This window comes from Artemia franciscana, unplaced genomic scaffold (genome assembly GCF_032884065.1).
Source record: "Artemia franciscana unplaced genomic scaffold, ASM3288406v1 Scaffold_289, whole genome shotgun sequence".
NCBI classification, from domain to species: Eukaryota; Metazoa; Arthropoda; class Branchiopoda; order Anostraca; family Artemiidae; genus Artemia; species Artemia franciscana.
This window is the reverse complement of record NW_027063627.1, coordinates 606,720-634,499: the sequence shown is the minus strand read 5'-3', so window position 1 is coordinate 634,499 and position 27,780 is coordinate 606,720. Positions and strand designations below refer to the sequence as shown.

Genomic DNA, 27,780 nt, shown 5'->3' with positions numbered 1-27,780 from the left:
TTTGTGGGGGTTGGAGTGGTTTGCTCCTGGATGAAGAGGTGGGGACTTGTAAGGATGTTTTTTTTTTGTAGGGGCCATGGTTGTATTGAGAAGTGGAGGGAGAGCCATAGTGCGTATTTATTTTTGAGGTTATATGGGACTCAGCATGCACTTTTTGCATAGAGACGAGAGATTAAGTATGTTATGACTGTAAACTGAACTGAACAAAAACTTACGTATTTTATTAGTGTATAAAATAAAGTATAAAAATAGACTATGATTAATTCTATATTAAAAATAATGAACTCTTAAATATATACATGCTGTTCCTTTCCAGTGTATATTTCTTCATTTCTTCTATAATAAGCCTTGGCCTTGAAACAAGACGTTGTGTACTCCCAGGTACACACAAGAAATCGCTGATCAAACAGTGTTCCTGTGGGGCACTCAAACGAATGTGATCTTCCGCTGGATTCGCAAATATGGTACACCTAAAATTAAAAGTTTCCTTTTAGTGTTACAATATATGAAAATATGGCCCACCTTGTGCTTTATTTACTCTTCATTTTACGGCAATCTTAGCCAATGATTCAAAGCAGGTGTAATTTGATATAATGATGGTAAAGTTCCATTTTGTCTGCACGAAATTTAAACTACGAATCTTTGTTGATTTTTTATTTTTATTATTTTTCTTTGTAGAAACTGATAAGTCCTGGTAAAAAGACTTTTTTTTAAAAAGACAAATTTAAAAATTTGAATTCCTCAGAAAATGTACAGCAGTAGGGGTGTGTTGACCCTATTTGGGCCATACACCAGGATTACTGGTGTTTCCAATTTTATGTTACAGTATGCACTCAATCAGTAATATAAATTATTCGCCAGAGTTAAATTTCAGAAATGTTATGCATGACTTTCTTTTCTTTCTTTTTTCACTTTTCCGGCATTTCTAAAGATGTAATAGTGCACAGTGTGTCAAGCACAGTCAGAATGTAAAATCTGAAGAAAAAAACAATAAGCTAATAAACCAACTTACTTTCCTATTTTCCTATAGCTTACTTGTCCCAAACCGAGGCATATTTTCACGAAAGGCTTTATCCAGACTTTATTCTACATATTGTGATCATTCTATACTGTTTCTTTCCGGTTTGCGCCCTTTTTTTAATAATCAAGATTTGCAAGGTATGAGAGTTCTGTGTTTTCGTTATTGCAATTATTTATTGTATCTGCCGCGTTCTTATAGAAATCAGAAGACTATTAGAAAGTTTTATGCCACTGATATTATTTTTTGTTTATAAAAAACTCTATGCTAGATTAGGTGCTGAGGCCTGTCAACGCTTGGGTCCTTACCACCCTTTGATTAGACTGTATTGATTGTATTGTTTGTGTTATTTTGTTTTTCTTTCCTTAACATTTTTACTCCGCTTAAATTGTCAAAACAAGCGGGTAAAAAATAAATTATTATAATTATTATAAGGAAAACTTGAAACTTCTTTAGCCATTATATTTGAGAAGAAACTACTCCATCTTGGACAAATTCTCTTAAACAAATATCAAATTTGGAATATTGCAGGGTAGTCAACAGAAAAAGAACCAACGCTATTCAACTCTTTTTACAAGTAATTTCAATTGACTAAACATTAAAGTACAGGGTGAACACTGTTTAATCACCGAGCCATTTTTAATTTTTTTTTTTTCTTTGGCAGACAACCTGAAAAAAACGAAAAAATAATTTTGCAATACTGTCATAAATTCCTATAAATGCTACTGAAAAGAGATTATTCAGACTACTCCAATGAAACTAAACTATTAGGATGTCAACTTGAAAAACTGAAATCAATTTTTTAAGTCACTATACATTAAAACAAGGACATATTAAAGCTGGGGGAGTCCGATGAGTACATAACCCTGGGAAAAAAATCTTTTGAGGGAAAATTTCATTGTGTTTTTCGATAAAATACAATCACAGTGATTTTGAGTCTTAGGTCGATCTTAATGTATCCATAGTTTCATTTGGTTCAATATTTCCTGATTTTTAGATCCTGTCGAAAAATGGCGTTCTCCAATCCTTCAAAATCAACGTTTTCTTCAATAATGAATAAATTTTAGGAATTAAATTAATTTTTGATGAGTTTTCTTTTTCAAGCTCGGAAACAGGAAATAATTATTGGTTACTGTAACAGAAAGAAATTAAAATGAATTATCAAGACCAGCTTAAATTGAACAAAAAATTCTACAAATAAGAGTTGAGCTACGTACCATCAAACCCTATAAAGCCCAGAAAATTCATTCTGCTTTACAATAAGCCACACTTGTTTTGAGCTGGATGGTTTCCATTTTTCAAAAAGCAAACGACAGAGAAATAGAATGATAATAACCAAGATTAAAGAAAAGGTGAAGAAAAAACATTTACTAGAATATTTATTTTTGTGGCTTTCAATTTCCTTTTTTTCTGTTTTAAATTGATACATTTTGTCAAAACTTTCCTTTTGAGTCTAGTTGACTGGAATTTTCTTAAAAGGAAGAAAGTCTGGATATGAAGTTACTGTATACCTGACTAATGAGAATAATATCTTGCTTAAGATATAATTATTTTAGTTCTTGAAATTCTGATAGATTTTTTACAGTTATCAAACAGCAGGAAGATACATATTTTCGTGCAATATTTTTCAGAGGCGCAGGACGGGCTTCAGCCTTCCCCTGTCCTAGGCTTTAATTTTTAACAAATAGAAAAAGTACGAAACTATCTTGAGAGGAGGTAAGTTGTAAAGATTCATTCGTTCCATGTTCGCTTGAACTGTATGAATGGCATCGTAATACCTTTTGTGGATTATTCTATAATGAAACATTTTAATATTGCCACAATATATATATTTAGGCAATTTACCTTGCAGCCCGTGCTGACATCTGCATAAATTCCAGCTCGTTCATAGTCACTGCAACTGAAATTTGAAGCCATTTGTTCTAGCTTATGTTTGTCTTTACTACCATTTTCTTCAATGAGATTACCTATAAAAATATAAATTAACTGAATAAATATGTCCAAGCTTGAAAAAATTATAAAGACTTCAAGTAAAACTGAACATAATCTTAGTTGACAAAATGACCTACCTGCAATTCTTCACGAACATTTATGGGTATTAAGTTGAAACTTTCAGAGAATATTGAGGGGAATAAAATCCCAAGAAATTCTGCATCTAGATTGTCAAAATGGAGTATATCAGGCACGGAAAGGGGTAATACATAAAACCTTTAATATAATGTCGGGAGGATACTGAGCTAACTCACAAGATATTAAGTGCATCCTTTTTGCCTGCTCCAAATATATAAAATGTCTCACAAATAGCTAAGGGTAATAAGTTGAACTTTCTAGGGCTATTTAGGGGAACGCTGATTCCTTAGCCTGGTATTACAGATGAATCTTACACAATGCTTCAGCAATAAGAAAAGAAGCTCGAAATATAATCGTAAACTAACTTGTATTACACCATGTTTCAATTTTCAGAAACTTAAAAAAAAGCTATAAACGAGACAATTGGAAATGTCGTTTAGCAATGCCGTTTACCAGGTATGTTTAGCAATTTCCAGGTATTTGGGAAGGGGGTCTAAGGCAACTACAATAGAATGTAGTAACCATACAAATACAATTTCTTTTATATTATTGAAATCAGAATTTTGTTGTCATTTTTATTGTAGTTACATTAGAAGTAAAAAAAAAAGTATGACAATTATAGATTCTCAAGGTCCAAAACGGCGGTGCTGAGCTCCGTTTCTTGACCCTTCAGCCAGGAAGCGCAATGGGCCGTTGGGTGGCAGCTATCCTGTGCAGTCGCACACACTTCCTGTTTACCTTCACCAGATTTCTCCAGGTAACCATTTAGAGCTGGGTCGACTCTGGCTGAGCTTACAGAGTCACGCCACTGCCCCGTCAAAATAATAAGAAAATTTAATTCTACACCCAGGAGTTTAGCCTTAACAAAGATAACATAGGTGACCGGTTTTGGTTGCAGTTTTAACCTGAGTTTTGCAGTATCTGTTCATGCAGAAGTGAAGTAAAATAATTCATTTCTAATGACGAATAACTGTTTCATTTTTTTATATCCAATGATTGCTATGTAGAAAAAGAACAGGTCAACGACCAGTGTTGTGATAGACTAAATACCAAATTTAGTACATTTTCCCTCGATCTGTACATCTTTACAACTTTTTCTTCAAGTCGAAAATTCGGTACTATTTTACCAAATTGGTACAAATTCAGTACACTTGCTACAAAATTCAGTGTTTTTCTTTTCAATAACCGGAATTAGGACTCTCATTGTTCATTGTTACAAAAATGCCGATGCCTCGCGACTTGTCTTTCTCTTCTTTGTGACTTTGAACTTTGAAGTCACTGAATATCCAGAAGCTTAGTTTCCGGGATCTGTCTTACGTTTTCTTCGCTTGCAATCTGGAATATGAAGCCAGACCAATACACCCCAGACGAATCCGGAAAAAGGGGAATTTGAGCTTCCAGATTTCTGGGACCTTTTGCGATAAAAAAAAAAAATTTAATGTTGGAAGAAACAGAATAAAAATTAAAATTGACTTGGATTAAACATGAAAACAAAATGACTGTAGAAGGTCTGAAAAGTGCTAGAAATTGGGAATGAAAAATTTTCTGGGGCTCTCCTGTTTTTGGACTGCTTTACTATCCAGAAAACCCAGAATCTAGAAATTCCGATACATTATATGTTCTGGTTCGTAGAGACGATCTGACAATTTGTAAGATGGATAAAAAAGGATTAGGTTATTATGTATTACATTGGCGACATCTTTTTCTTTTTAGATGCTCTTCATTTTGAAGGAAATAAATTAACAATAATAATTCTGGTAAAATTTTAGCGCGTGTTGCGCTTCTTGTGGTTTGTTATTTAGAGTACAGTCAATACCGTTTGATGGTAAACCAGAATGCTAACAAATAATAAATGTAGCAATAAAAATAGACAACATTAATAAAATGAAACATTTTCTCATAAAGAATTTTTTCAAAGAAAAGTGAAGGCCCATATAACCTAGTACAAGCAGGAATAAGGTCCTGTAATAATTTAATCTTGAAAGAAAAGTCAATTACTCTCAAGGAATAAACGAAAGCCAGAAGGAATAAAAAAAACTAGATATGTAAGTCACATATTCTGAAATTAAAGTAATAACAGATGCTATTAACATGGCATTAATAATTGTAGTTTTGTTTTATATGTCTCTTGAAAACTATCTTATGAGGTAAAATTGTTGACAAAAATATATATTTCAAAGAACAGCTTGTCAACTTATGTAGCTCTGCGGTTATTTGAAAGAGCCTATTAAAATATCGGAAAATACATCAGCTTTTGCAACCAAATAAGATTAGAATAGGGTCTTACTTACGGTCTGAAAAATCCTGATACGATTCTTTCATTCTATCTTCAGTTTTCTGATCCACTTCCCAGTTGTTTTCATCCAATTTAAAATCATTCTCGTCTTTTTTGTGAGTTACATATGCTTTCTCGGTAGTTTCGATTATGCTTAAAGGAAATGTGTCGTAGCCTTTTTGGCTGTAATAGTCTACTTGGGATTCAAAACCGTTATTAAGTTTTGTACCATAATGAAAATTCTCATTTTTGTTGTTCCCATATCCTATGTTTGGTTGGGGAACATGTGGTTGGTTGCTATAATGGTTATAAATATAATTTTCTTTAAGATTCCAAGCCTTCAGTTGCTCATTTTCCCTGTTCGATGGGGCTAAATCATGACTTCTGTCACGGGTAGGTACATAACCTTGATTTGCCAGATTTTCGTCCTTTTTATTACTATTATGGTAGTAAGGATTACTAAGGTAATATGGACTTTTGTCCCTGATATTGACGTCAATTACACGATCACCATAAACACCTTCGACTTCTACAGATGGTGTCTGGTGACGCTGCTCAAATCGCACATCAATGTTATATTCCTCTTCTAGCGGGCTGTTTGTTTGGGCAATTGCTTTTACTTTTGGTTTGTATGCTTTAGAATCTTCTCTTTGGTCTTCATAAAATGAAAGCAATGCCTCACTGTTCATACCCTCATCATTTATATATGGTGCATGCGAGTATCCATTTATAACCTCACTGTTGCCAGATAAAGATGGAAAAGGCAAATTATGTACAGTTGGATTGTTCTTTATGCTGGTCGTATCAATTTTATATGCATTATCGTCGTAGCCCAGAGAATACCCCTGGTAATCGTGTGGTGGTTGATCGGAGTTCACTTTTCCGTAAAATGTATTTGGCGGACGCAAATAATCAGTATTCCCAACTAGAGAGTAGTGTGAACCTTCATCATAGTTATTTGAATCCCGGTTACCATAATTTATATTCTCTAAAGCTGACTCTTTTCTATCGTAAGATTCAATATCCCTGTGGAGTTTACCCACATCAGTGATATTTGAGACTGAAGAGGAATATATATTCTCATATTCACTTCCTATATCTTTATAACTTTCCTTATGATAGTGATCTTTCCTATTGGAAGGGCTATAAGTGTTTACAGGCACATTTATACGAGGTGTTGAGTTTGAAATTATATCTCCAGGTTTTGGGTCTTTTACGTTAAAACTTTTCGACCAATCTATATTAAAAGCTTCTTTCTTGTTCTCGTAACCGTTTGATGGATAATTAGGTTCTGGTTTAGTATTGTAATGAAGCATGATTTTATAGGTGTTATCAGGTGATTTGGCCTGGGTTTTTCCTTCCACTCTAAGAGTTTTCGTCCTGTTAGATTTGATTCTGAAGTTCCTATTAGCTTTTTTACGTTCAGGATGCGATATATTATTTTTAATATTGTCTTCATCAAAACTTATTTGATAATTGTTAGGTTTTTTTTCAAAGCCTGGATTTCTTTCGTAAGGAACTGTGGTCTTATGGATCTGGACATTCTGATCAAGTTCTTTATTTTGGGTTATGCTATTAAGAGGGTTTGTAAAGTTAACTCGACTTGGACTTAATGTAGTTCCTTCTACAAAAAAGGTATAACCAGTCGCAGAGCTAGAATTTCTACCAGAGGCGTCGTATTTAAGATGATTTCCATCTGGCTTTAGTCTACTTAGGCCGTTGTGTATTAGCTTTCGTGTATTGTTGTGCTGAAAACCAGAATGCAACCCTTCCGTACTTTTTGTTATTGAATCGATAGATTTAGGCCTTTCCCTCAGCCTAGTCTGTCTATTATCTTGACTAGAAAGTAATGGTGGGATGCTGCCTTTCTTGTCATCGACGAAAAATAAGGCTATAGTGTCCTCAGCCAAGTTCTCAGGGTTGGTTTCGATGATTTGTTCTTCAAACTTGTCAATGGGGGGTTTTTCCAAAACCGCTGGAGCTTCAACAACTGTCTTATCTTTAATGTCACTAGTAATTGAACTAACCTCAGCATCCTTATCGTTAAACGTTTTTTGGCTGTTTTCTGAATATATATCTGGGTAATGTTCTTCATAAACTAAGTACTTTGGTTTCTTTATTTTCTTTCTCTTCCTTTTCATTCCATCAAGCTGACGACCAATGGGTTCAATGACGCTTAGTGGTAGTTTCCCGAAATCAACTAAAATGAAAGATGAGTTTTTAACTTTTGCGAAATACAAAATATAGATGATATACGAATGGAATTATTCTATTCTCGGTCCTGCATATCAGTCAGTATCAGGTAGACTCCAAAAATTGACCCCTATAGGGGTATAAAATATACCCGTATTCGTTGAAAACCAGCTGTAACAAAATAATGTCCAACATTTTTAGAACTGTTTCAGAGTGGAGGAGGATTTTAGTGTAGGAGAGAAGGGCGTCTGGGTAAAAAAATGACTTATTAGGGAAAACAGAGAAAAATATATATTTTTAAGGTAACATTACGCTCTTTTACTTTTACAGCTTTTATTTTATCGCAGTAGATCCACCAGAAAATAAAAATTATGTAGACTTCGTATAACAATAACAGCTTGACTTCGAATCAATTCTCCTTCAATACAATAGTGATGGCAGAGTTTTGTTCCGAAAACGACAGTCAAAGAAAGTAGTAGAATTACGATCCTTAATTTATTTGCGATAAACGAACTTAAAAGTGCCGATATGTTTACTTAAAAGACATTTTTTTTTATCAGGAAGTCAAAAATCACTTCAAAACTGGAAATGAAACGAAAATTTATAAAAAATGTGATAAGACTCTTGTGATTCTCTCGGTTTTTTCTTCCAGTTTCTCGACTTTTTCGGCTAAAGTTTAACTTAGGCTTAGTGTATGGTTATCATGATTTTTTCCAAAATTAAGTAAACTTCATAAATATAACAGGGAGTTAACACGGCCAGCAGTAAGGCCTTGTTCAGGGAGGGCTACAGGATTTGAGGTCTCTCCCTCGAAATCTTTGTCCGACTCGTAGAAACGTAATAAAAACGCATGTAAACAAGCTTATGATGCGTTTTGACAGTTCCCCCTCCAAAAAAGAAGATTAATCACGGATGCGCCCTTGCTAGTAGGTACCCAAAATTCAAAATTCTGTACGTTTTAAGTTACAGAATTTCTCTCTACCTTCATGCAAAGAATAATCATTATTTTGCATTGCAATGAAATAATTTGTTTTCGCAGTAACACTGATAATGTAAAGCATATTATGACTTTCCTGTATTCTTTATTTAGTATTTCACCAGGCCACTATGTTTAGAAGGAGTATCTTAGAAACTTCGGAACGGGCTTTCAATTAAATATTAAAAATTCTAGTAGTCCCCTTAAGGAACTACACCTAACTCGCCCTCACCTAACCCCAAAAGATGTTATACCAAAATTTTGGGAGAGCCATTGTATCGGAATGAGTTGAGAGGTCCAATGATTATACCTCCATGGATGAAGTATTTTGGCCGCCCATGGATTGACAGCTGTAAGTTATGTAAGTTAAGTAAGACAGCTGTAATAAAGTCACACATTATTTATATATGGGCTTTATAATAAAAGAAGGAAGTTTCTACTTCTGAGTATGAGATTAGCTATAAAAAAAACAACCTCAGAGATCGCTAAGGGTAACAGAGATATAATATCTTTGAAAAGATGCTTAATTACATCTTTTCTAAAAAACTTTGCAGCAGTTTCAATGATTGAATCCTTTTCTGTCGCTATATGCCATTTTAAAAAGTTCAAAACCGGGCACACAAAAATAGAGCCGGTCATCGCTTATGCAGCAAGTGCTCGCTCCACAATCAATAATCATGGTGCAAGTTACTATAATTCTTATTGTAACATGATACGTATCTTAACATAAAAAACTTGCTGAATTAATAATGTCCGTGCAATATCTTTAATATGTAGGTCAATAAGTACATAAAAGGATTATATATATATATATATATATATATATATATATATATATATATATATATATATATATATATATATATATATATATATATATATATATATATATATATACATATATATATATATATATATATATATATATATATATATATTAAATAAAAAAACTAGTTTTTTTTTACTGAAAGTAAGGAGCGACATTGAAAATTAAAACGAACAGAAATTACTGCGTATATGAAATGAGTTGTCCTCTCCGCAATCCCTCGCTCTTTACGCTAAAGTTTTTGATTGTTTTAGATAGTAGAATTGTGGCAAAGATTCAAACTTTAGCGTAAAGAGCGAGGGATTGCGGAGGGGACAACTCATTTCATATACGGAGTAATTTCTGTTCGTTTTAATTTTCAATGTCGCTCCTTACTTTCAGTTAAAAATTTTTTTTTTTTTTTTTATTTCATTTCTGAACGTTTTTGAATTAATGCATGTTTGATTTTGGCTCTCCGCACATAATTTATGAAAAAAAAATTTCATATTAATTCTTTTTTTGGCTAAATGGCTTTCTCTTAGTTTTGATCAGACGATTTTGAGAAATAAGAGGTGGGGAAGGAGGCCTAGTTGCCCTCCAATTTTTCGGCTACTTAAAAAGGCAACTACAACTTTCAATTTTTTAACGAACGTTTTTGTTAGTAAAAAATATACGTAACTTAGAATTAACTTACGTAACAAACTTTTATATTCTTATATTTTTATTAATGTATATGAGGAGGTTTGTCTCCTCGTCAATACCTCGCTCTTTACACTAAATCTTAAATTTTGTCCCAATTCTTTAAGAATGACCCCTGAATCAGAAAGGCAATAGAATAAATCGTTGAAATTACTAAAAATACTTTAGCCTAAAAAGCGAGATATTTATCTCCTCCTAAATACCTCGCTCTTTATGCTAAAGTATTTTTAGAACCCCTCATATGCGTAATATTATCTGTCCGTTTTAAGTTTTAATGTTACTCCTTACTTTCAATTGAAAAACTTTTTCATGTTTATTTTTTCATTTTTTTTATAGTAATGCAAGAAAATCCTGCGCCCTTTTCACTGAATTTCTCTTCCCCCATGACATATTTCTCCAAGGAAAGATCCTCTCACATAGCCCCCTCCCCTCAACCCCACCCCCAAACCAAAAAAAATCCCCTGAAAACGTATGTACACTTCCCAATAACCATTACTCTACGTAAACAATAGTCAAAGTTTGTATCTTGCAGCCCCACCCCCAGGGACTGTGGGGGAGTAAGTCATCCCCAAAGACTTGGTTTCATGATTTTTGACTATTTGGAACAAAATGGCTATCTCAAAATTTTGATCCGTTGACTTTGGGAAAAAATGAGCGTGGGAGGGGGCCTAGGAGCCCTCCAATTTTTTTGGTCACTTGAAAAGGGCACTAGAACTTTTCATTTCCGTTATAATGAGCCCTCTTGCGACATTCTAGGACCACTTGGTCGATACGATGACCCCTGGGGAAGAGAAAAATAAACAAATAAACACGCACCCGTGATCTGTCTTCTGGCAAAAACTACGAAATTCCACATTTTCAAACAGTTCGTGGTAACCAACTGTAGTAAGGAGCGACCTGGCTCAATAGTAACCAAAACTCTAAAAAATGCAATTTTGATACCAATAGCTACATCAAAAGAATCGAATTTTAATGCTGATTTTAAATATATAAGTTTCATCAAGTTTAATCTTACCCATCAAAAGTTACGAGCCTGAGAAAATTTGCGTTATTTTAGAAAATAGGGGGAAACACTCCCTAAAAGTCACAGAATCTTAACGAAAATCACACCATCAGATTCAGCGTATCAGAGAACCCTACTGTAGAAGTTTCAAGCCGCTATCTACAAAAATGTGGAATTTTGTATTTTTTGCCAGAAGGCAGATCACGGATGCGTGTTTATTTGTTTGTTTGTTTTTTGTTTTGTTTTTCCCCGAGGGGTGATCGTATCGACCCAGATGTCCTAGAATGTTGCGAGAGGGCTCTTTCTAACGTAAATGAAAAGTTCTAGGGCCCTTTTTAAGTGACCAAAAAAATTGGAGGGCACCTAGGCCCCCTTCCACGCTAATTATTTTCCCAAAGCAAACGGATCAAAATTCTGAGATAGCCATTTTATTCAGCGTAGTCGAAAAACCCTTATAACTATGTCTTTGGGACGACTTACTCCCCCACAGTCCCCGTGGGAGGTGCAACAAGTTACAAACTTTGACCAGTGCTTACATATAGTAATGGTTATTGGGAAGTGTACATGCGTTTTCAGGAGGATTTTTTGGTTGGGGGAGGGTTTGAGAAGAGGGGGATATGCTGGGGGAACTTTCCATCGAGGAATTTGTAATGGGGGAAGAAAATTTCTATGAAGGGAGCGCAGGATTTACTAGCATTATTTAAAAAAAATAATGAAAAAATAAATATGAAAGTTTTTTTCAGCGGGAAGTAAGGAGCAGCATTAAAACTTAAAACAAACAGAAACTATTACCCATATGAGAGGCTCACCTCCTCCTAATACCTCGCTCTTTACGCTAAAGTATTTTTAGTAATTTCAACTATTTATTCTACGGCATTTGTGATTCAGGGTCATTCTTAATGAATTGGGACAAAATTTAAGCTTTAGTGTAAAGAGCGAGGTACTGACGAGGGGGCAAACCCCCTCATATATGTAATAAAAACATGAGAATACAAAAGTTCTTTACGTAAGCTAATTTATAAGTTATGTATATCTTTTACTAATAAAAAGATTCGTAAAAAATTAAAAGTTCTAGCTGCCTTTCTAAGTAACCAAAAAATCGGAGGGCAACTAGGCTTCCTCTCCCGCTCTTTTTTTCTGAAAATCATTCGATCAAAATTATGAGCAAGCCATTTAGCAAAAAAAAAAAAATATGCAAATTTCGTTTTAATTATTCCTCTGCGGAGAGCCAAAATCAAAACATGCATTGATTCAAAAACGGGAAGTAAGGAGCGACATTAAAACTTAAAACGAACAGAAATTACTTCATATAGATAGATAGATAGATAAGTGTACTTCGAAAACCCGTGGGCCATATACACACAAAAATATAAATAAATAACAAACAAGCAAGGAAATTAACAACAGTACGAACACGCACAAAAAAAAAAAACGAATTTCAACGCAAAAAGTACCTAATCTAACTACAAAAGAAATTAATCATATAAAACTTTTTCTTTTATTAAAGATTTATCTATATATACTCCCACTCGAAATATTGTGGTTGGGTTACTATTTTGTAGAATACCCGGAAGCATCAAATTAATCTCATGCAAATAAATTTCCCGTAAATCCTGAGCACCGGGCATTTCCGGAGAAATGATCCAAGTCTTCAGCATCATCTTTACAAAGGGGACAAACATACCGCCTATCAGAACCAATTATCATTTTATTTTTGTCGAGCGTTTTTTGCCTGTTCTGGATTGGAAGACTATTTGCCCTAAGCTGAATCCAACGACGTAGAATCATAGCCGGTAAGTTAAATTTAAAATAAACTTCCTCCCCAAAACTAGGTTTTGCCTGATTATAATGTTGTAGGGTTGTAGAATCAAAAACCAGCCCTTGCCAATGCTGAATTTCCTGACTCTCTATTATAAATCGTACTTGGCTTTCTAAATTTGTTGGTACATCACGAGAGCAAAGACCATTATTCCATAAATAAGGTATTCCTACTTTTTCTAGTAATGATTTAATTTGGGATGGCCACGAGGTTTTTAAACCACATTTCAACATCTCTTCATATGCCACTCTTACTAGTCTATCTTCATTACTCTTAGTTAACTTCAACCAGAATCTAAGCATTAAAATATACCTACGTAGCTTTAAAGAAAACAGGCCCATATCACCTTTCAGAATCTGTGAATGAGTTGTCTGATGTAGACCAAACACTCCTTTATAATACTGGAGCTGAAGGGACTCCAGTTGCTGCACCGTTACTCCACCCCATATCTCTGCTCCATATTCTATCACCATCTGCTCCATATATATGAAAGGGCTGCTTCCTCATAAACGCCCCGCTCTTTACGCTAAAGTTTTTTATTGTTTTAAAAAGTAGAATTAAGAGAAAGAGTCAAACTTTAGCGTAAAGAGCGGGATGCTGATGAGGAAGCAGCCCTTTCATATACGAAGTAATTTCTGTTCGTTTTAAGTTTTAATGTCGCTCCTTACTTCCCGTTAAAAAAAACTTGTTTTTTTTATATTTAATTGTAGATAGGAGCTTGAAATTTTGGCTACAGGGTTCTCTGATACGCTAAATGCGATGGTGTGATTTTCGCTAAGATTCTATGACTTTCAGGGGATTTTCCCCTCTATTTTGCAAAATAAGGCAAATTTGATCAGGCTCGTAACTTTTGATGACAAAGACTAAATTTGATGAAACTTATATATTTAAAATCAGCGTAAAAATCCGATTCTTCTGATGTATCTTTTAGCATCAAAATTTCGTTTTTTATAGATTTTTGTTAACTATTGAGCCGGGTCGCTCCTTACTACAGTTCGTTACTACGAACTGTTTGATATGTATATATATATATATATATACATATATATATATATATATATATATATATATATATATATATATATATATATATGTATGTATGTATGTATGTATGTATGTATGTATGTATATATATATATATATATATATATATATATATATATATATATATATATATATATATATATATATATATATATATATATATATATATATATATATATATATATATATATATATATATATATATATATATATATATATATATATATATATATATATATATATATATGAATGTATATAACTTAATTAAACTTTCTGGCTTTAATTCAATTCCTCCTTCCTGTTTACGCTTCACATAATTATACATCTGTATCGTTTGTATTCTCACAAGATTCGTAATGCTTCTCGCTGTTGATTGTTTTCTAGCCCCAGATTTGTTTTACGATTCAATATGATCCTCACTGTTGCTTGTCTTCTAACCGCAGATTTCGTTGTGTACCATTCTCATTGGTGATTTGTTGTGACGCTTGTTGTTGCCCGTCTTCTTACCGGGGGGAACCGATAAAGCTAAATCTGGTTCAGTAAGTACAACTTAGTTCATTAATAACTGAAAAGAACAAGTTTAATAGTAGTAATAACAATAATTGTTTTTATTACCCACTAGAAACATAAAAATGCTACAGTGTAAAGCACACGGAAAAAGAAAAATAAACAACAAAACAATCACACTAGCCAAGATATAAACAGCAATTCAAAAACGTATATTGAAAAACTGTGATTTGGATTCAGCGAATTACGAAAAGCTATCGAATTACTGCAACGAGATTGGGTTCAGCCACCCGTATCTACTGGCTATCCCATATAAACTGACCCAAGGAGACAGAGGAAGGAGACTTCCCTCTGGGTTACATACCCAAAAAATATTTTATTTAATGACATGCCTGACCCTTCAATTTATCTTTATTGTAATACTTTTTTTATAACAATCGTTCTAGGTCTGGGTCGAGTCTACGTATTCAAGAATGAAGATTCAAATTGTTCACGATTTATCATCTTAGAACAGCGGTTCTCTATGCTCTGTGAGATAGGAGATTAGGACATGGACAACGGAGCCTAGACTTTGTTTTGGACTGTAACTATGATGGCTACCCTGACAAATTTTCAAGAAGCAAAAAACTTATATTGCTGTGCTTCATTTTCGTTCCTAATTAACTTAGACATTTTTTTTGCCATACCTTTTGCTTGGCTCTCCGAATTCATTTATCATTTTGTATAGCTTAGAATGACGTCATAGATACTAAAATTTCCTTTTCAGCTTTTCTCTAGTAATTACACTTTTGCTTTAATTATCTTGTTATATAAATCAGCAACAACCATGTATGTTCCCCTGCATAAATCCTCAGAAATATGTAAATTGTCGATTAGCATTGCTATCGTGTTATTCTTTGTTATTATGTCATAGGGTGGCAAATTTCCATGGTTTGGAGTGGTAAAATAGTAAATCTATGCGCTCGATTTCCAACGTTCATTATTCTGTAACAATAAACTAAGACACTGTATTCCGATATTTAGGTATAAATACGCCTAAGGTTGGCCCAGAGGTCAAAGATGTTTTCTTTTTAAAGTCCTTCGTACTTTAAGATCGGTAGTTTGTCGCCTAAGATGAAGCAATGGAATTTTGTTATATGCCATAGAAAACAGAAACAATACTAGTAAAGAGACTGCTGTTAGTGAGCTTTCTTACCTTTATAATAAGGAGTAACATTTTTTCTAGGAGACAGCTCAGTGGTAGATTCTGGTGTATAAAAAAATTCTTCTTGTGTTTCCACCTTTTTTCTTGGCTTCTTTATCAGTTTTTCTATTGTTTCGGGCTCCATAACCGAGAAATAAACAGACTCAACTGCATCCAAATCACAAACGCCAATTTTCGCCAGACAAGAAACTCCTAGAAATGACGAAGGAAATGAAAATTGCGTAGCTGTAAAATCATGTCAAAGCTAGATACACCAAAAATTTTATATTAGGGCTCAAATTATGCTCACTCCTCAAATCTGCAATTACGACCCAGTGCGAAAATGCTATAGCTGTAATCTTGTTAAAAGCAAACGCATTTCATTTTTACAGAGTAGAAAATACTTAATGTCAAGGATTTATCAGTGTGTTTTAATCTTAAATACCTAACTTTTACAGACAGGGTTCGTTCAGATTTACTTTAAAATGTCCAAACCAACTCCCAATTGCCATAAGCAATTTCCCAACTCCATCAGTCATCCCGCGACATTAAAGTGACTTTTTTTTAAATACATGACATCCAATCGTCTAGTTTAAAATTTTTCTGTGTGAGCTCCTTTTTTTTGAAAAAAAATACTATTTGCTAATCCAGCGACCGAAGGTACTCTATTAAATTCCAAACAAAAATCCTTGCAAAAAAAAACGGTAAAAAACACTTTTTGCAAAATAGGATACGAATGGCTACGCGTATATAGATCCAAACTAGCACGATAATAGGGTAATAGAAGGTGCGCCTTTTGGTTTTTTGAAAATTTTGGCTTAGCTACTAGGAGTTCATACTTGAGTGTCTTCATCAACCCTGTGTTCTTGGGCAACCCCGACCTCTCCTATTTTATGACTGGAGACACAAAGAAGTTTTGGGAGTCCCAATCTCCTTTCCCAGCTTCAAACAAAGGTGGAGATGGATAATATCACTCTTTGATGGGAGCCGATCACCCTCCCACCAAAGAGCTAAGAGGCAAATTAACTTTGTTAAATCTTGATCACCTTTGCCTCAGGGGAAGGTGATCAAGAATGAAGAAGTTAACTTTTCCAACCATTCTCAGCTTTAAGAGCTGTACCGTATGGACACCCATCCTGTCTGCCGGTATGTTACACAACTACGATTTTCGTTGTACGAGTTCAGTTTAGTTGACTTCATTCTTATTTGAACTACAGCGTACTTCAGGACATCAATTAAATCTTTATGGCGACAAGTACAATGTAAGCCAATGGTACTTCAAGATGGACCGACATAGCTAGGGGCTGGCCCAGAACCACCACAGTTCACCCTGGTTGGTCATTGCTTGGGATGGCGCACGGGCCGTACACAGCATATGGAGACATCCATGTGCGCATTTAGGAGAAGGCTATGGGTTGCGTACATCATTTCTTATAATTAAAATGCAATTGTCCAAATTTTCGCTTTGTTAAACTTTTATATCCCCCCTAAAACAATTCCTAAGTAAGTGCCTGTAAAGACTTAACTTTATATTTAGTCAGTCTTAGAAAATAAATAAATTTGGCAAGGACTATTCATTCCAGACTTAAACAATAATTAATGCTTCATAGTCAGATATAAGGTTCAAATTCTAGTAAAAAATTAGTGCAGTTTATAAATAAATTTGTTAGAACTTTGGTCTGGAGCTGCTTTTCCGGCACAAATGGGGCCGGAAAGTCTTTTTAATTGAGTCCATAATGCTTATAGGTGTCTAGCCAATTTGAATCTTTAAACCATCACTCCGCACAACGTTGCAAACGCTCTACAGTTCTACCGTTTTTGGTACTATTAAGGGATCTTGGTACAAAGTGGTACATTTGTAATATTTTTGGTGTAATCTGAATTTTTCTGTCACATTTTGGCATTAATCCCATTTCACCCTTAACCTGTTCAAGTTTTATCCTGCGAAAATTTTCCTCGACTCACTTCTTCTAGAAAAATTAGCAAAATCAAAGTTTGTATGCAGAAATTAGCGCAAAACGGCTCTACTTAATTAATTAGCTAGTTTGCCACGAAACAGATCGGCTGAATGACATGGCAGTAATTAGTTGAAGCTTCGAAATTTAGTATATATTAAATAGAAAACCGATTTTTTCAACTGCAAGTAAGGAGCAATATTAAAACTTAAAACGAACAGAAATTATTACGTATTTTAGGGGGTTACTACTCAACAACACCTCGCTCTTTACGTTAAAGTTTTCAGTAATATTAAAAAAAAACTTCTTATTGTTCTAATCAAACAAACCTTGTGTTTCGGTGTCGTTCCTAAGGACTTGGGACAAAATTCAAAATTTAGCGCAAAGAGCGAGGTGTTTAGGAGGAGCACTTAATTTCTGATCGTTTTCTAAATAACGCCAGGAAATCTGGCTACACCTCCACGTAAAAATCCCTCCTCCCCATGAATATATTCTCTAGGCAATTCGATCCTGGTGAAAATTGACCCCGGACAATTACCCCTAACATCTCCACGCGTAAAATTGTGCCAGCAAAAAGAAAGCAAGACATAAAAAAATTTCATATAGGAATTCTGGCAGTCCCCCAGTGTAAAATTTCCTCTAAAAAATTCACCCCCATGAAACTTCCCTTCCCATGAAAAATTTTCCCAGGGAAAAATCTCCCCAGCAGAAAATTCGTCCCCCTCTCTCGAATAATGTATGAATATTTCCCAATAACAAATGCTATACATAAATAATGGGCAAAATTTATAATTTTAAACCTTTCCCCAAAGGCTATGGGGGTTCATGATATCTCCAAAGGCATAGTTATTCGGCCTTTCGACTAAGCTGAACAAAACGGCTTTCTCAAAATTTTGATCGAACGACTTTGAGACAAATAGGCGTGGAAGGGGGCATAGTTGCCCTTCAATCTTTTTGGTCACTTAAAAGGGCATTAGAACTTTTAATTTCCGTTTGAATGAGCCCTCTCCTGATATTCTCGGACCACTGGGTTGATATAGAATAGTGCTTGTCTTTTTGTTTACTATTCAAAATTTAATTTAACAACACAACTTCATTTTTGAATTCAGGATTTCTGATATTATTTCCTAAAACTTATGAGATATGGAAATTTTGCTTAGATTGTTGAAGTTCTAAAAGTATTCAATAACATTTAATTTCTAAAAAAAAAAGCTATGCTTCGAAGCTAGGGTATTTTACTTGGACGGAATATAGGAAATCATTAGAAAGAAAAAGCAAGAAAAGGAAGCTTATTGATGGACACTTAATACAAGCTACACTTCTTAGAAGATCAAGATCTGCATATTGATATAGAGGAAACAATTCTACCTTGTCAAAAAAAAAAAAAAAACTACCTCTTCGATTGTAAGGAATTCGATGCGGGATGACAAATTTAGAAAGTATTTCTTAGTGTACAAATCATTTGACATAGAAAAGTAAATATCTCCTTGCCTGCTTTACATGGCAGTAAACACCAAAAACATAATAAATATCACAAAGCGTAATTTTAGTAAAAATTTAAAAAATCGGAACTTCAGTTTAGAAATTACGATTTGCGATGTCATTTCCCAAAAACTTGTGAGAGATACGGAAATTTTACTCAGGTTTTGAAGAGACAATATGAAATTGTATAGGAAGTTTCATAAAGATCCGATCACACATTCGTAAGATAAAGATACCTCAATTTTCACGTTTTCCAAGAACTCCGGTTTCCCCATCCAACTCCCCGAATGTCACAGGATCAGGTCGGAATTTAAAACAAGAGCTTTAAAGCACAAGATCCTTCTAAATATCAAATTTCATTAAGATCTGATCCCCCCAACTTCACCAAAGAGATCAGATCTGATCCGGTTATGTCAGTCACGTATCTTAGACTTGTTTTTATTCTTCCCATCCAGTTTCATCCTGGTCTCTCCGCTTAAAGTATTTTCTAAGATTTCCGGTCCCCCCAAACTGCCCCCACCCCCAATGATACTGGATCCGGTTGAGATTTAAAATAAGAGATCTGAGTTACGAGGTTCTTTCTGAATAAGAAGTATCATGAAGATCCGATCACTCCTTCTTAAGTTGAAAATAGTCATTTTTTCTAATTTTTCAGAATTACCCCCCACCCCAATCCCCCCCCAAATAAAGCGAATCCGTTCCAATTATGTCAATCACGTAAAGACGTTTGCTCATTTTTCCCACCAAGTTTCATCCCGATCCCTCCACTCTAAAGCGTTTTCCATGATTTTAGGTCCCTCCCCCCAAACTTCTCCCAATGTCACCAGATCCGATCTGGATTTAAAAAAGAGCTTCGAGACACGATTTCCTTCTAAATATCAAATTTCATTGAGATCCGATAACCCGTTCGTAAGCTAAAAATACCTCATTTTTTCTAATTTTTCAGAATTAAAAACTACCCCAAAAAGATCAGATCCTTTCCGGTTATGTCAATCATGTATCTAGGACTTGTGCATATTTTCCCACCAAGTTTCATCTCGACCCCTCCACTCTAAGTTTTTGCCAAGATTTTAGGTTTTCCCCTCCCAACTCCCCCCAATGTCACCAGATCCGGTCGGGATTAAAAATAAGAGCTTTGAGACACGATATCCTTCCAAACATCAAATTTTATTAAGATTTGATCAACCGTTCGTAAGTTAAGAATACTTCATTTTTTCTATTTTTTCCGAATTAACCGGCCCCCCATTCCCCCCGCAGATAGTCAAATCGGTAAAAAGACTATTTCTAATTCTATCTGTAACGGTCCCTGATATGCCTGCCAAATTTCATCGTCCTAGCTTACCTGGAAGTGCCTAAAGTAGCAAAACCGGGACCGACAGAAAGACAGACCGACAGAATTTGCGATTGCTACATGTCACTTGGTTAATACCAAGTACCATAAAAAAAACGAAAAGATATGAAGTATTAATTTTTTTTCCATGAAAAAGTTTTTCAATAAAAAACAAGCAGGAATTAGCTTACAAAACTTTTTTCACAAAACAAGTTTTTCAAAGAAAAGTCCAAATGAGCAAAAATAAGCCCAAAATGAGCAGTAATCAAGTCAAATAATCTTCCAGTCGTAAAGTTACCACAAATAACAGAAGTACACTTTACTTTGGATGAAATTTCCAGTGGAGGAGTTAATTCTGAAAAATTAGAAAAAATGAGGTATTTTTAACTTACGAATGGTTGATCGAATCTCAATGAAATTTTATATTTAGAAGGATATCGTGTCTCAAAGCTCTTATTTTAAATCCTGACCGGATCTGGTGACATTGGGGGAAGTTTGGGGTGGGGGAACCTAAAATCATGGAAAACGCTTAGATTGGAGGGATCGGGATGAAACTTGGTGGGAAAAATAAGCAGAAGTCTTACATACGTGATTTACATAATTGGAACGGATCCGCTCGATTGGGGGGGGGGGGTAATTCTGAAAAAAAGAAAAAATGACGTATTTTTAACTTACGAAGGAGTGATCGGATCTTCATGAAACTTCATATTTAGAAGGACCTCGTAACTCAGCTCTCTGATTTTAAATCTCAACCGGATCAAGCGTAATTGGGGGGGGGGCAGTTGGAGGGACCGGAAATCTTAGAAAATACTTAAAGCGGTGAGATCAGAATGAAACTGGATGGGAAGAATAAAAACCTTTCTAAGATACGTGACTGACATAACCGGACCGGATCTGCTCTCTTTGGTTGAGTTGGGGGGGGGGTAATTTTGAAAATTGATGTATTTGTAACTTACGAAAGGGTGACCAGATCTTAATGAAATTCGATATTTAGAAGGATCTTGTGCTTTAAAGTTCTAATTTTAAATTCTGACCAGATCCTGAGACATAGGGAGGAGTTGGAGGGGAAAACCGGAATTCTTGGAAAACGTGAAAATTGGGGTATTTTTATCTTACGAATAGATGATCGGATCTTAATGAAATTTGATTTTTAGAAGGAATTCATGTCTCAGAGCACTTATTTCAAATCCCGACCAGATCGTTTGACACTGGGGGGAGTTGGAGGGGAAATCTTGGAAAAACACTTGGAGTGGAGGAATCGGGATGAAACTTGGTGGATAGAATAAACAAATGTCCTTGATACGTGATTGACAGAATCGTACTGGATTCGCTCTCTTTGGGGGAGTTGGGGAGAAGGGTTCAGTGATTTGGCGAGTTTGGTGCTTCTGGACGTGCTAGGACGATGAAAATTGGTAGGCGTGTCAGGGAGCTGCACAATTTGACTTGATAAAGTCGTTTTCCCAGATTCGACCATCTGGGGGGGGGGGGCTAAAGGGAGAGGAAAAATTAGAAAAAATTAGGTATTTATAACTTACGAGTGGGTGATCGGATCTTAACGAATTTTGATATTTAGAAGGACATCGTGACTCAGAGCGCTTATTTTAAATCCTGACCGGCATTAAGCCTCTTATTTTCCTTTTTAAATCAATCTATTGATTCATAGAATTTTGTTAGAGCTCATACCGTATGATCTCTTGGCTCTTAGCTCTTCTCGCCTCGTCACAAGTGCCATATGAGCTCTTTGCTCTTTTTTTTTTTTTTTTTTTTTTTTTTAGAAAAGCGCAAATTATCCAGGTACTATTTTACATTTTACGCGTGTTTTGATTTTCGGGAAATCATTTTCACGGCAGAGATTTCTTGAGTGATTGAGAAACCAATTAGAGATTAAAGTCCTATTCAAATGAAAGATTTTCAGGCTGAATCCTCCACAAGGAATTTTACAGGGAGGGAGATTCTCAGCGACGATGGAACTGTCTGAAGGGAATTTTGACGTAGGGAGAAGTACACTTTACGTTGGATGAAAGCGAGTGAGAGGGAGGGGTATATTTCATAGAAGGTGAGCCAGACTTACTGATATTATTTGAAAAATAGACAGAAATTATTCCATATATAAGGGGCTGTTCCCTCCTCAATACCTTGCTTTTTACAATAAAGTTTGACTGTTTGTCCCAATTTTTTATGAGCGGCAACTGAAACACGGGGGGCGGATTAATTAGAATAAGAATCTTTTTTTAAAAGTAATAACATCTATAGCATAAAGAGCAAGGTATTGAGGAGGGACAACCCTTTATATACGGAATAAATCTGCCAACATTAATATACAAACTTTGTTTTAATTTTTCTTGTACAGTGATCCAAGTTCGAACCTGCATTAATTGAAAAACGTTCAGAAATTAAATGAAAAAATATATTTTTTTTAACTGAAAGTAAGCAGTGACATTAAAACTTAAAACGAACAGAAATTATTCTGTATATGAAAGGGGCTGTCCCGTCATCAACGCCATGCTGTTTACGCTAGAGTTTTTTATATCCTTAAAAAGTAGAGTTGTGGAGTTAGTGTTCTAATTTTACCATAAAATGGAAAATCGGTAAGATAAATTGGTAAAATAAGGTACCGTCTAGGAAATAAAGGGTATAATCGGTGTTTTGAATTTGCCCTCTAGCTACAAGACCAGTTGAGCATTTCTTTTTAAGCATCACATACAGCTTTTAATGAAAATTTTTCATTTATTCTGATTTTTCTGTGCTTAAAAAATCCAATGTCCATTTTCTAAAAATAAAAATTAATAAAAAATTCAATAAATAAATTAAATTTACCATTATTTGCGAGTAAAATCATATTGGTTATATTCTCAAGATTTAAACTTAAGAAATGTTACCCTAACCGTCTTGCATATTTGAATAGTCATGTTCAGTCACATTTTTCATATCATATACATGATTTTTTCATTTATTAATAAAAGGGGTTTGTAACACTTTGATGACTTTGATTAACAGAGCAATAGATCATTTGAGCGGAATATTCATTCACATTCAGTCATTAAGACTGTCTTAAACAGGATTCACTTGCAAATCTAACTTTTCACCTTCAGAATTAGATTCTGATTTATTTGACCGTGCCTGTCTCGAAGCCCCCCTCCTGGATATGGTCCTGATGATTATATATCAATTTCTACCTCCACCCTCCCATCGTCTCTTCCTTAGAGCTAATCTGTATCTACCTGAAGATTTTTTTTTCAAAACGCTTCTGAAACGCATTGGCCGTTAAATTAGAATAAAATTTCTTCTAGACACTGTAGTCAGTAGCAACTCACTAGGTAGCAATTGGTTGAAAGGCCGGCTAAATCTTAGAAAAGACAACTAGTACTTCCAATTTCCAATTTACTGATCACCCTCCGAAGTTTTTTGACCACCTCTTTCCCATGAAGTGCCTCTGGGAAAAAATAAATGAACAAATATTAATACATTGAACCCTTATGGGTTATTGCCATAGGTAATGCAATGCGATTGCCCCTGACTTAAAAAGGAGAGCAGAAATTTCCATTTCCCTTCGAATGAAAATCTGAAATTTTCCAAGGGAAAAACAGAGGGCACTTGTCCATGGGGGAGGTGGATATTTTCCAGGATGGGGGGTGTATGGTTAATGCCGGTTTCCGGGGAAAAGACATGATAATTACAAGATTTCTCTGAGATGTGAAATTTAAAATAAAAACGAGGATATTCATTCTGTTTTGGCCCTCCTTATCGTTGAACATCCAGATGATGTAGTTCTCTTTGATGAGGCAACCTTAATATATGAAGCGAATGGCTTCCCACACTCTTCTAGGAAGGTAATTGAAATAAAGAAAAATCCATAAATATACCTTGCTTTAAATCGATATGCTGTAGATATTCCTATAAACTCAGTTTACAATAGCTTAATATTAAAATGTTTAAATAATATTTTTGTTCAGTTCAGTTTAAGATCATCTGACCGTACTTTTAATAAAATCAGGTCGGTAGACAAGCTGAGTCAATCACTAAGCAGAGAATTATTGCCCAATCCAATTGGTGAGTAGTCTTTCATTTATTCTGGCTATGTTTGCTTGATTCAGTCTTTCTTCTGCTAAGTTAGAGTAGATTCAAAAGGTCAAAAGGTCTTTCTTTTTTTTAGAGCTGAAGACGGCTGGGCGGAAATTCCTGACGATATATCCACCTCTGTCATTTTCGCTCTTTTTTGTCTGCTGGCTAACATTGCCCTCATTTTTATCGGCAATTCAGTTGTATTATTTTAGTTATTCTTTGTCAATCCTGCTTGCAGCCCTTTCTGTCCTTAACAGTTCACAAAACTAATTTAATTTTATTTCAGCTAATATTTTCTACCATTTTAAAATTATAACTGCCTTTACCCATACAGGCAATTATAATTACATTAATTAATGTAATTTATAATTACATTAAGAATTCCCGTACAGGCAATTCGTTCTGATAATAAGAGACCTAAGTCACACAGACAACCTTTTAAACCGGGGGACACAGCTATACACATTAAAATTTTACGACATTAAAACTTTAAACGAACAAAAATTACTCCGTATATGAAAGGGGCTTTTCCTCCTCAACGCCTCGCTCTTTACGCTAAAGTTTGACTTTTTCTCTTAACTCTAAATTTTAAAACAGTAAAAAACTTTAGCGTAAAGAGCGGGGCGTTCGTAAGTTACGTATATTTTTTACTTTTGAAAACGTTCGTAAAAAATTAAAAGTTATAGTTGCCTTTTTAAGTAATCAAAAAATTGGAGGGCAACTAGGCCTCCTCTCTCGCTCCTTTTTTTTCAAAATCTTCCGATTAAAACTATGAAAAAGCCATTTAGCCCAAAAAAATTAGTATGCAAATTTCGTTTTAATTATTTATGCGTGGAGAGCCAAGATAAAAAAAAAAATGCATTAATTAAAAAACGTCCTGAAATTAAACAAAAAAACAAGTTTTTTTTTTAAATGAAAGTAAGGAGCGACATTAAAACTTAAAACGAACAAAAATTACTCCGTATATGAAAGGGGCTTTTCCTCCTCAACGCCCCGCTCTTTACGCTAAAGTTTTTTACTGTTTTAAAATTTAGAGTTAAGAGAAAAAGTCAAACTTTAGCGTAAAGAGCGGGGCGTTGAGGAGGAAAAGCCCCTTTCATATACGGAGTAATTTTTGTTCGTTTTAAGTTTTAATGTCGCTCCTTACTTTCATTTAAAAAAAAAAACTTGTTTTTTTTTGTTTAATTTCAGGACGTTTTTTAATTAATGCATTTTTTTTATCTTGGCTCTCCACGCATAAATAATTAAAACGAAATTTGCATACTAATTTTTTTGGGCTAAATGGCTTTTTCATAGTTTTAATCGGAAGATTTTGAAAAAAAAAGGAGCGACAGAGGAGGCCTAGTTGCCCTCCAATTTTTTGATTACTTAAAAAGGCAACTATAACTTTTAATTTTTTACGAAGGTTTTCAAAAGTAAAAAATATACGTAACTTACGAATTAACTTACGTAGCGAAATTCTTTATTCGTATGTTTTTATTGCGTATATGAGGGGGCTCACCCCTCATCGATACCTCGCTCTTTACATTAAAGCTTAATTTTTGTCCCATTTCCTTAAGAATGACCCCTGAATCACAAAGGCCGTAGAATAGTTGAAATTACTAAAAATACTTTAGCGTAAAGAGCGAGGTATTACGAGGAGGTAAACCCCTCATATGCGTAATAATTTCTGTTCGTTTTAAGTTTTAATGCTGCTCCTCACTTTCAGTAGAAAAACTTTTCATATTTATTTTTTCAGTAGTTTTTTTAAATAATGCTAGACAATCCTGCACCCCCTCCATTGAAAGTCTCTTCCCCAATAAAACATTCCCCCATTGAAAGATCATCCCACGTAACCCCCCTTCAACTCTCTCCCCAAACCAAAAAAATCCTCCTGAAAACGTCTGTACACTTCCCAGTAACCATTACTATATGTAAACACAGGTCAAAGTTTGTAACTTGCAGCCCCTCCCACGGCAACTGTGGGGGAGTAAGTTGTCCCCAAAGACATAGTTATTAGGTTATTCGACTATGGTGAATAAAATGGTTTTCTCAGAATTTTGATCCGGTGACTTTGGGGGAAAAATGAGCGTGGGAGGGGGCCTAGGTGCCCTCCAATTTTTTTGGTCACTTAAAAAGGGCACTAGAACTTTTAATTTCCGTTAGAACGAGCCCTTTTGCGACATTCTAGGACCACTGAGTCGACAAGATAACCCCTGGGGGAAAAAAACAAAACAAAACAAATAAACACGCATCCGTGATTTGTCTTCTGGCAAAACATGCTAAATTCCACATTTTTGTAGATAGGGGCTTGAAACTTCTACAGTAAGATTCTCTGATACGCTGAATCTGATGGTGTGATTTTCGTTAAGATCGTATGACTATTAGGGGGTATTTCTCCCTATTTTCTAAAATGAGGCAAATCTTCTCAGGATCGTAACTTTTGACGGGTAAGACTGATCTTGACGAAACTTATATATTCAAAATCAGCATTAAAATGTAGACGACAATAGATTTGTCGTAAAGAGGAGAGGGGCTCTACTGGCCACCCGGAGAGGGGTAAATTACTATCTTTTTTCAGAAATTAGCTTTGTGCTCGCTTCTGAGGATTTTTTTTTTCGAGGATATGAGTTTTCTCGAGTAGCTACATATGAGCATATTTGATGGTACAAGGTCATTTTGTTGGTTTAATTTCTTAGTTAATTATTCTAGGGAATCTTATGATATTTTTTCTTCGGCAGTTTCGATGAATCTCTCCTTTCTTACTGCAAAATAAGTTACAGAATGCCAGATTATACATAAATGGCATGAGTACAAATAGACATTTATACGACTACAAAATGAAAAAGATTGACGAAATATTTAAAAAAGTCACCTGCAATAATTAAAATGAAATGTTCCATATTCCTGCACCAATTCTATGCCAGTTTCAGATGTTGTGTTAAATCTCAAACTACTTTGCATTAATACTGATTTTCATCTAGTTTATCTCTGAGATGTATTTCCTTAAAAGATGACCTTGCTATTAATTAGTTGGAATAAAAAAAAAAAATCCCACCTTCTTTTTTTTACTTCTCACACCAGATCAGATTTAGCCTCTGGCATTCTCATCCGACCATTGGCCAGTACAGAAATCGGCCAATCAGATAATTTGCCGCAAAAAGAGAATCAAACAAATTATAACCAAAATTTCACGCTCAGTGATTCGGTGGCTTTCATCAATAATCTAGCAACAAAACCCCCAGGATCACACCAGTTACTTTTCTCTCATGTAACTGTTTTGCCACACTAAAAAGAGGAATACATACTATTTGGTTTCATAAAAAAACGAAATGTATCTATTCGTTTCTAAAAAAACGAAACAGAATAGATACATCAAA

General features: G+C 34.7%; 1 protein-coding gene across 1 annotated transcript; it reads right to left on the bottom strand.

Annotated features, from left to right (window-relative positions):
* Nucleotides 1-200: 200 nt before the first annotated feature.
* Nucleotides 201-27,414, bottom strand: LOC136043073 (uncharacterized). The gene is made up of 5 exons (XM_065727995.1): nucleotides 27,276-27,414; nucleotides 15,605-15,805; nucleotides 5,380-7,563; nucleotides 2,864-2,985; nucleotides 201-470 (listed from the first exon to the last, which is right to left on the bottom strand). The coding sequence occupies exons 1-5, from the start codon at nucleotides 27,301-27,303 to the stop codon at nucleotides 288-290; spliced, it is 2,718 nt and encodes a 905-aa protein (XP_065584067.1). The 5' UTR covers nucleotides 27,304-27,414; the 3' UTR covers nucleotides 201-287.
* Nucleotides 27,415-27,780: the final 366 nt, after the last annotated feature.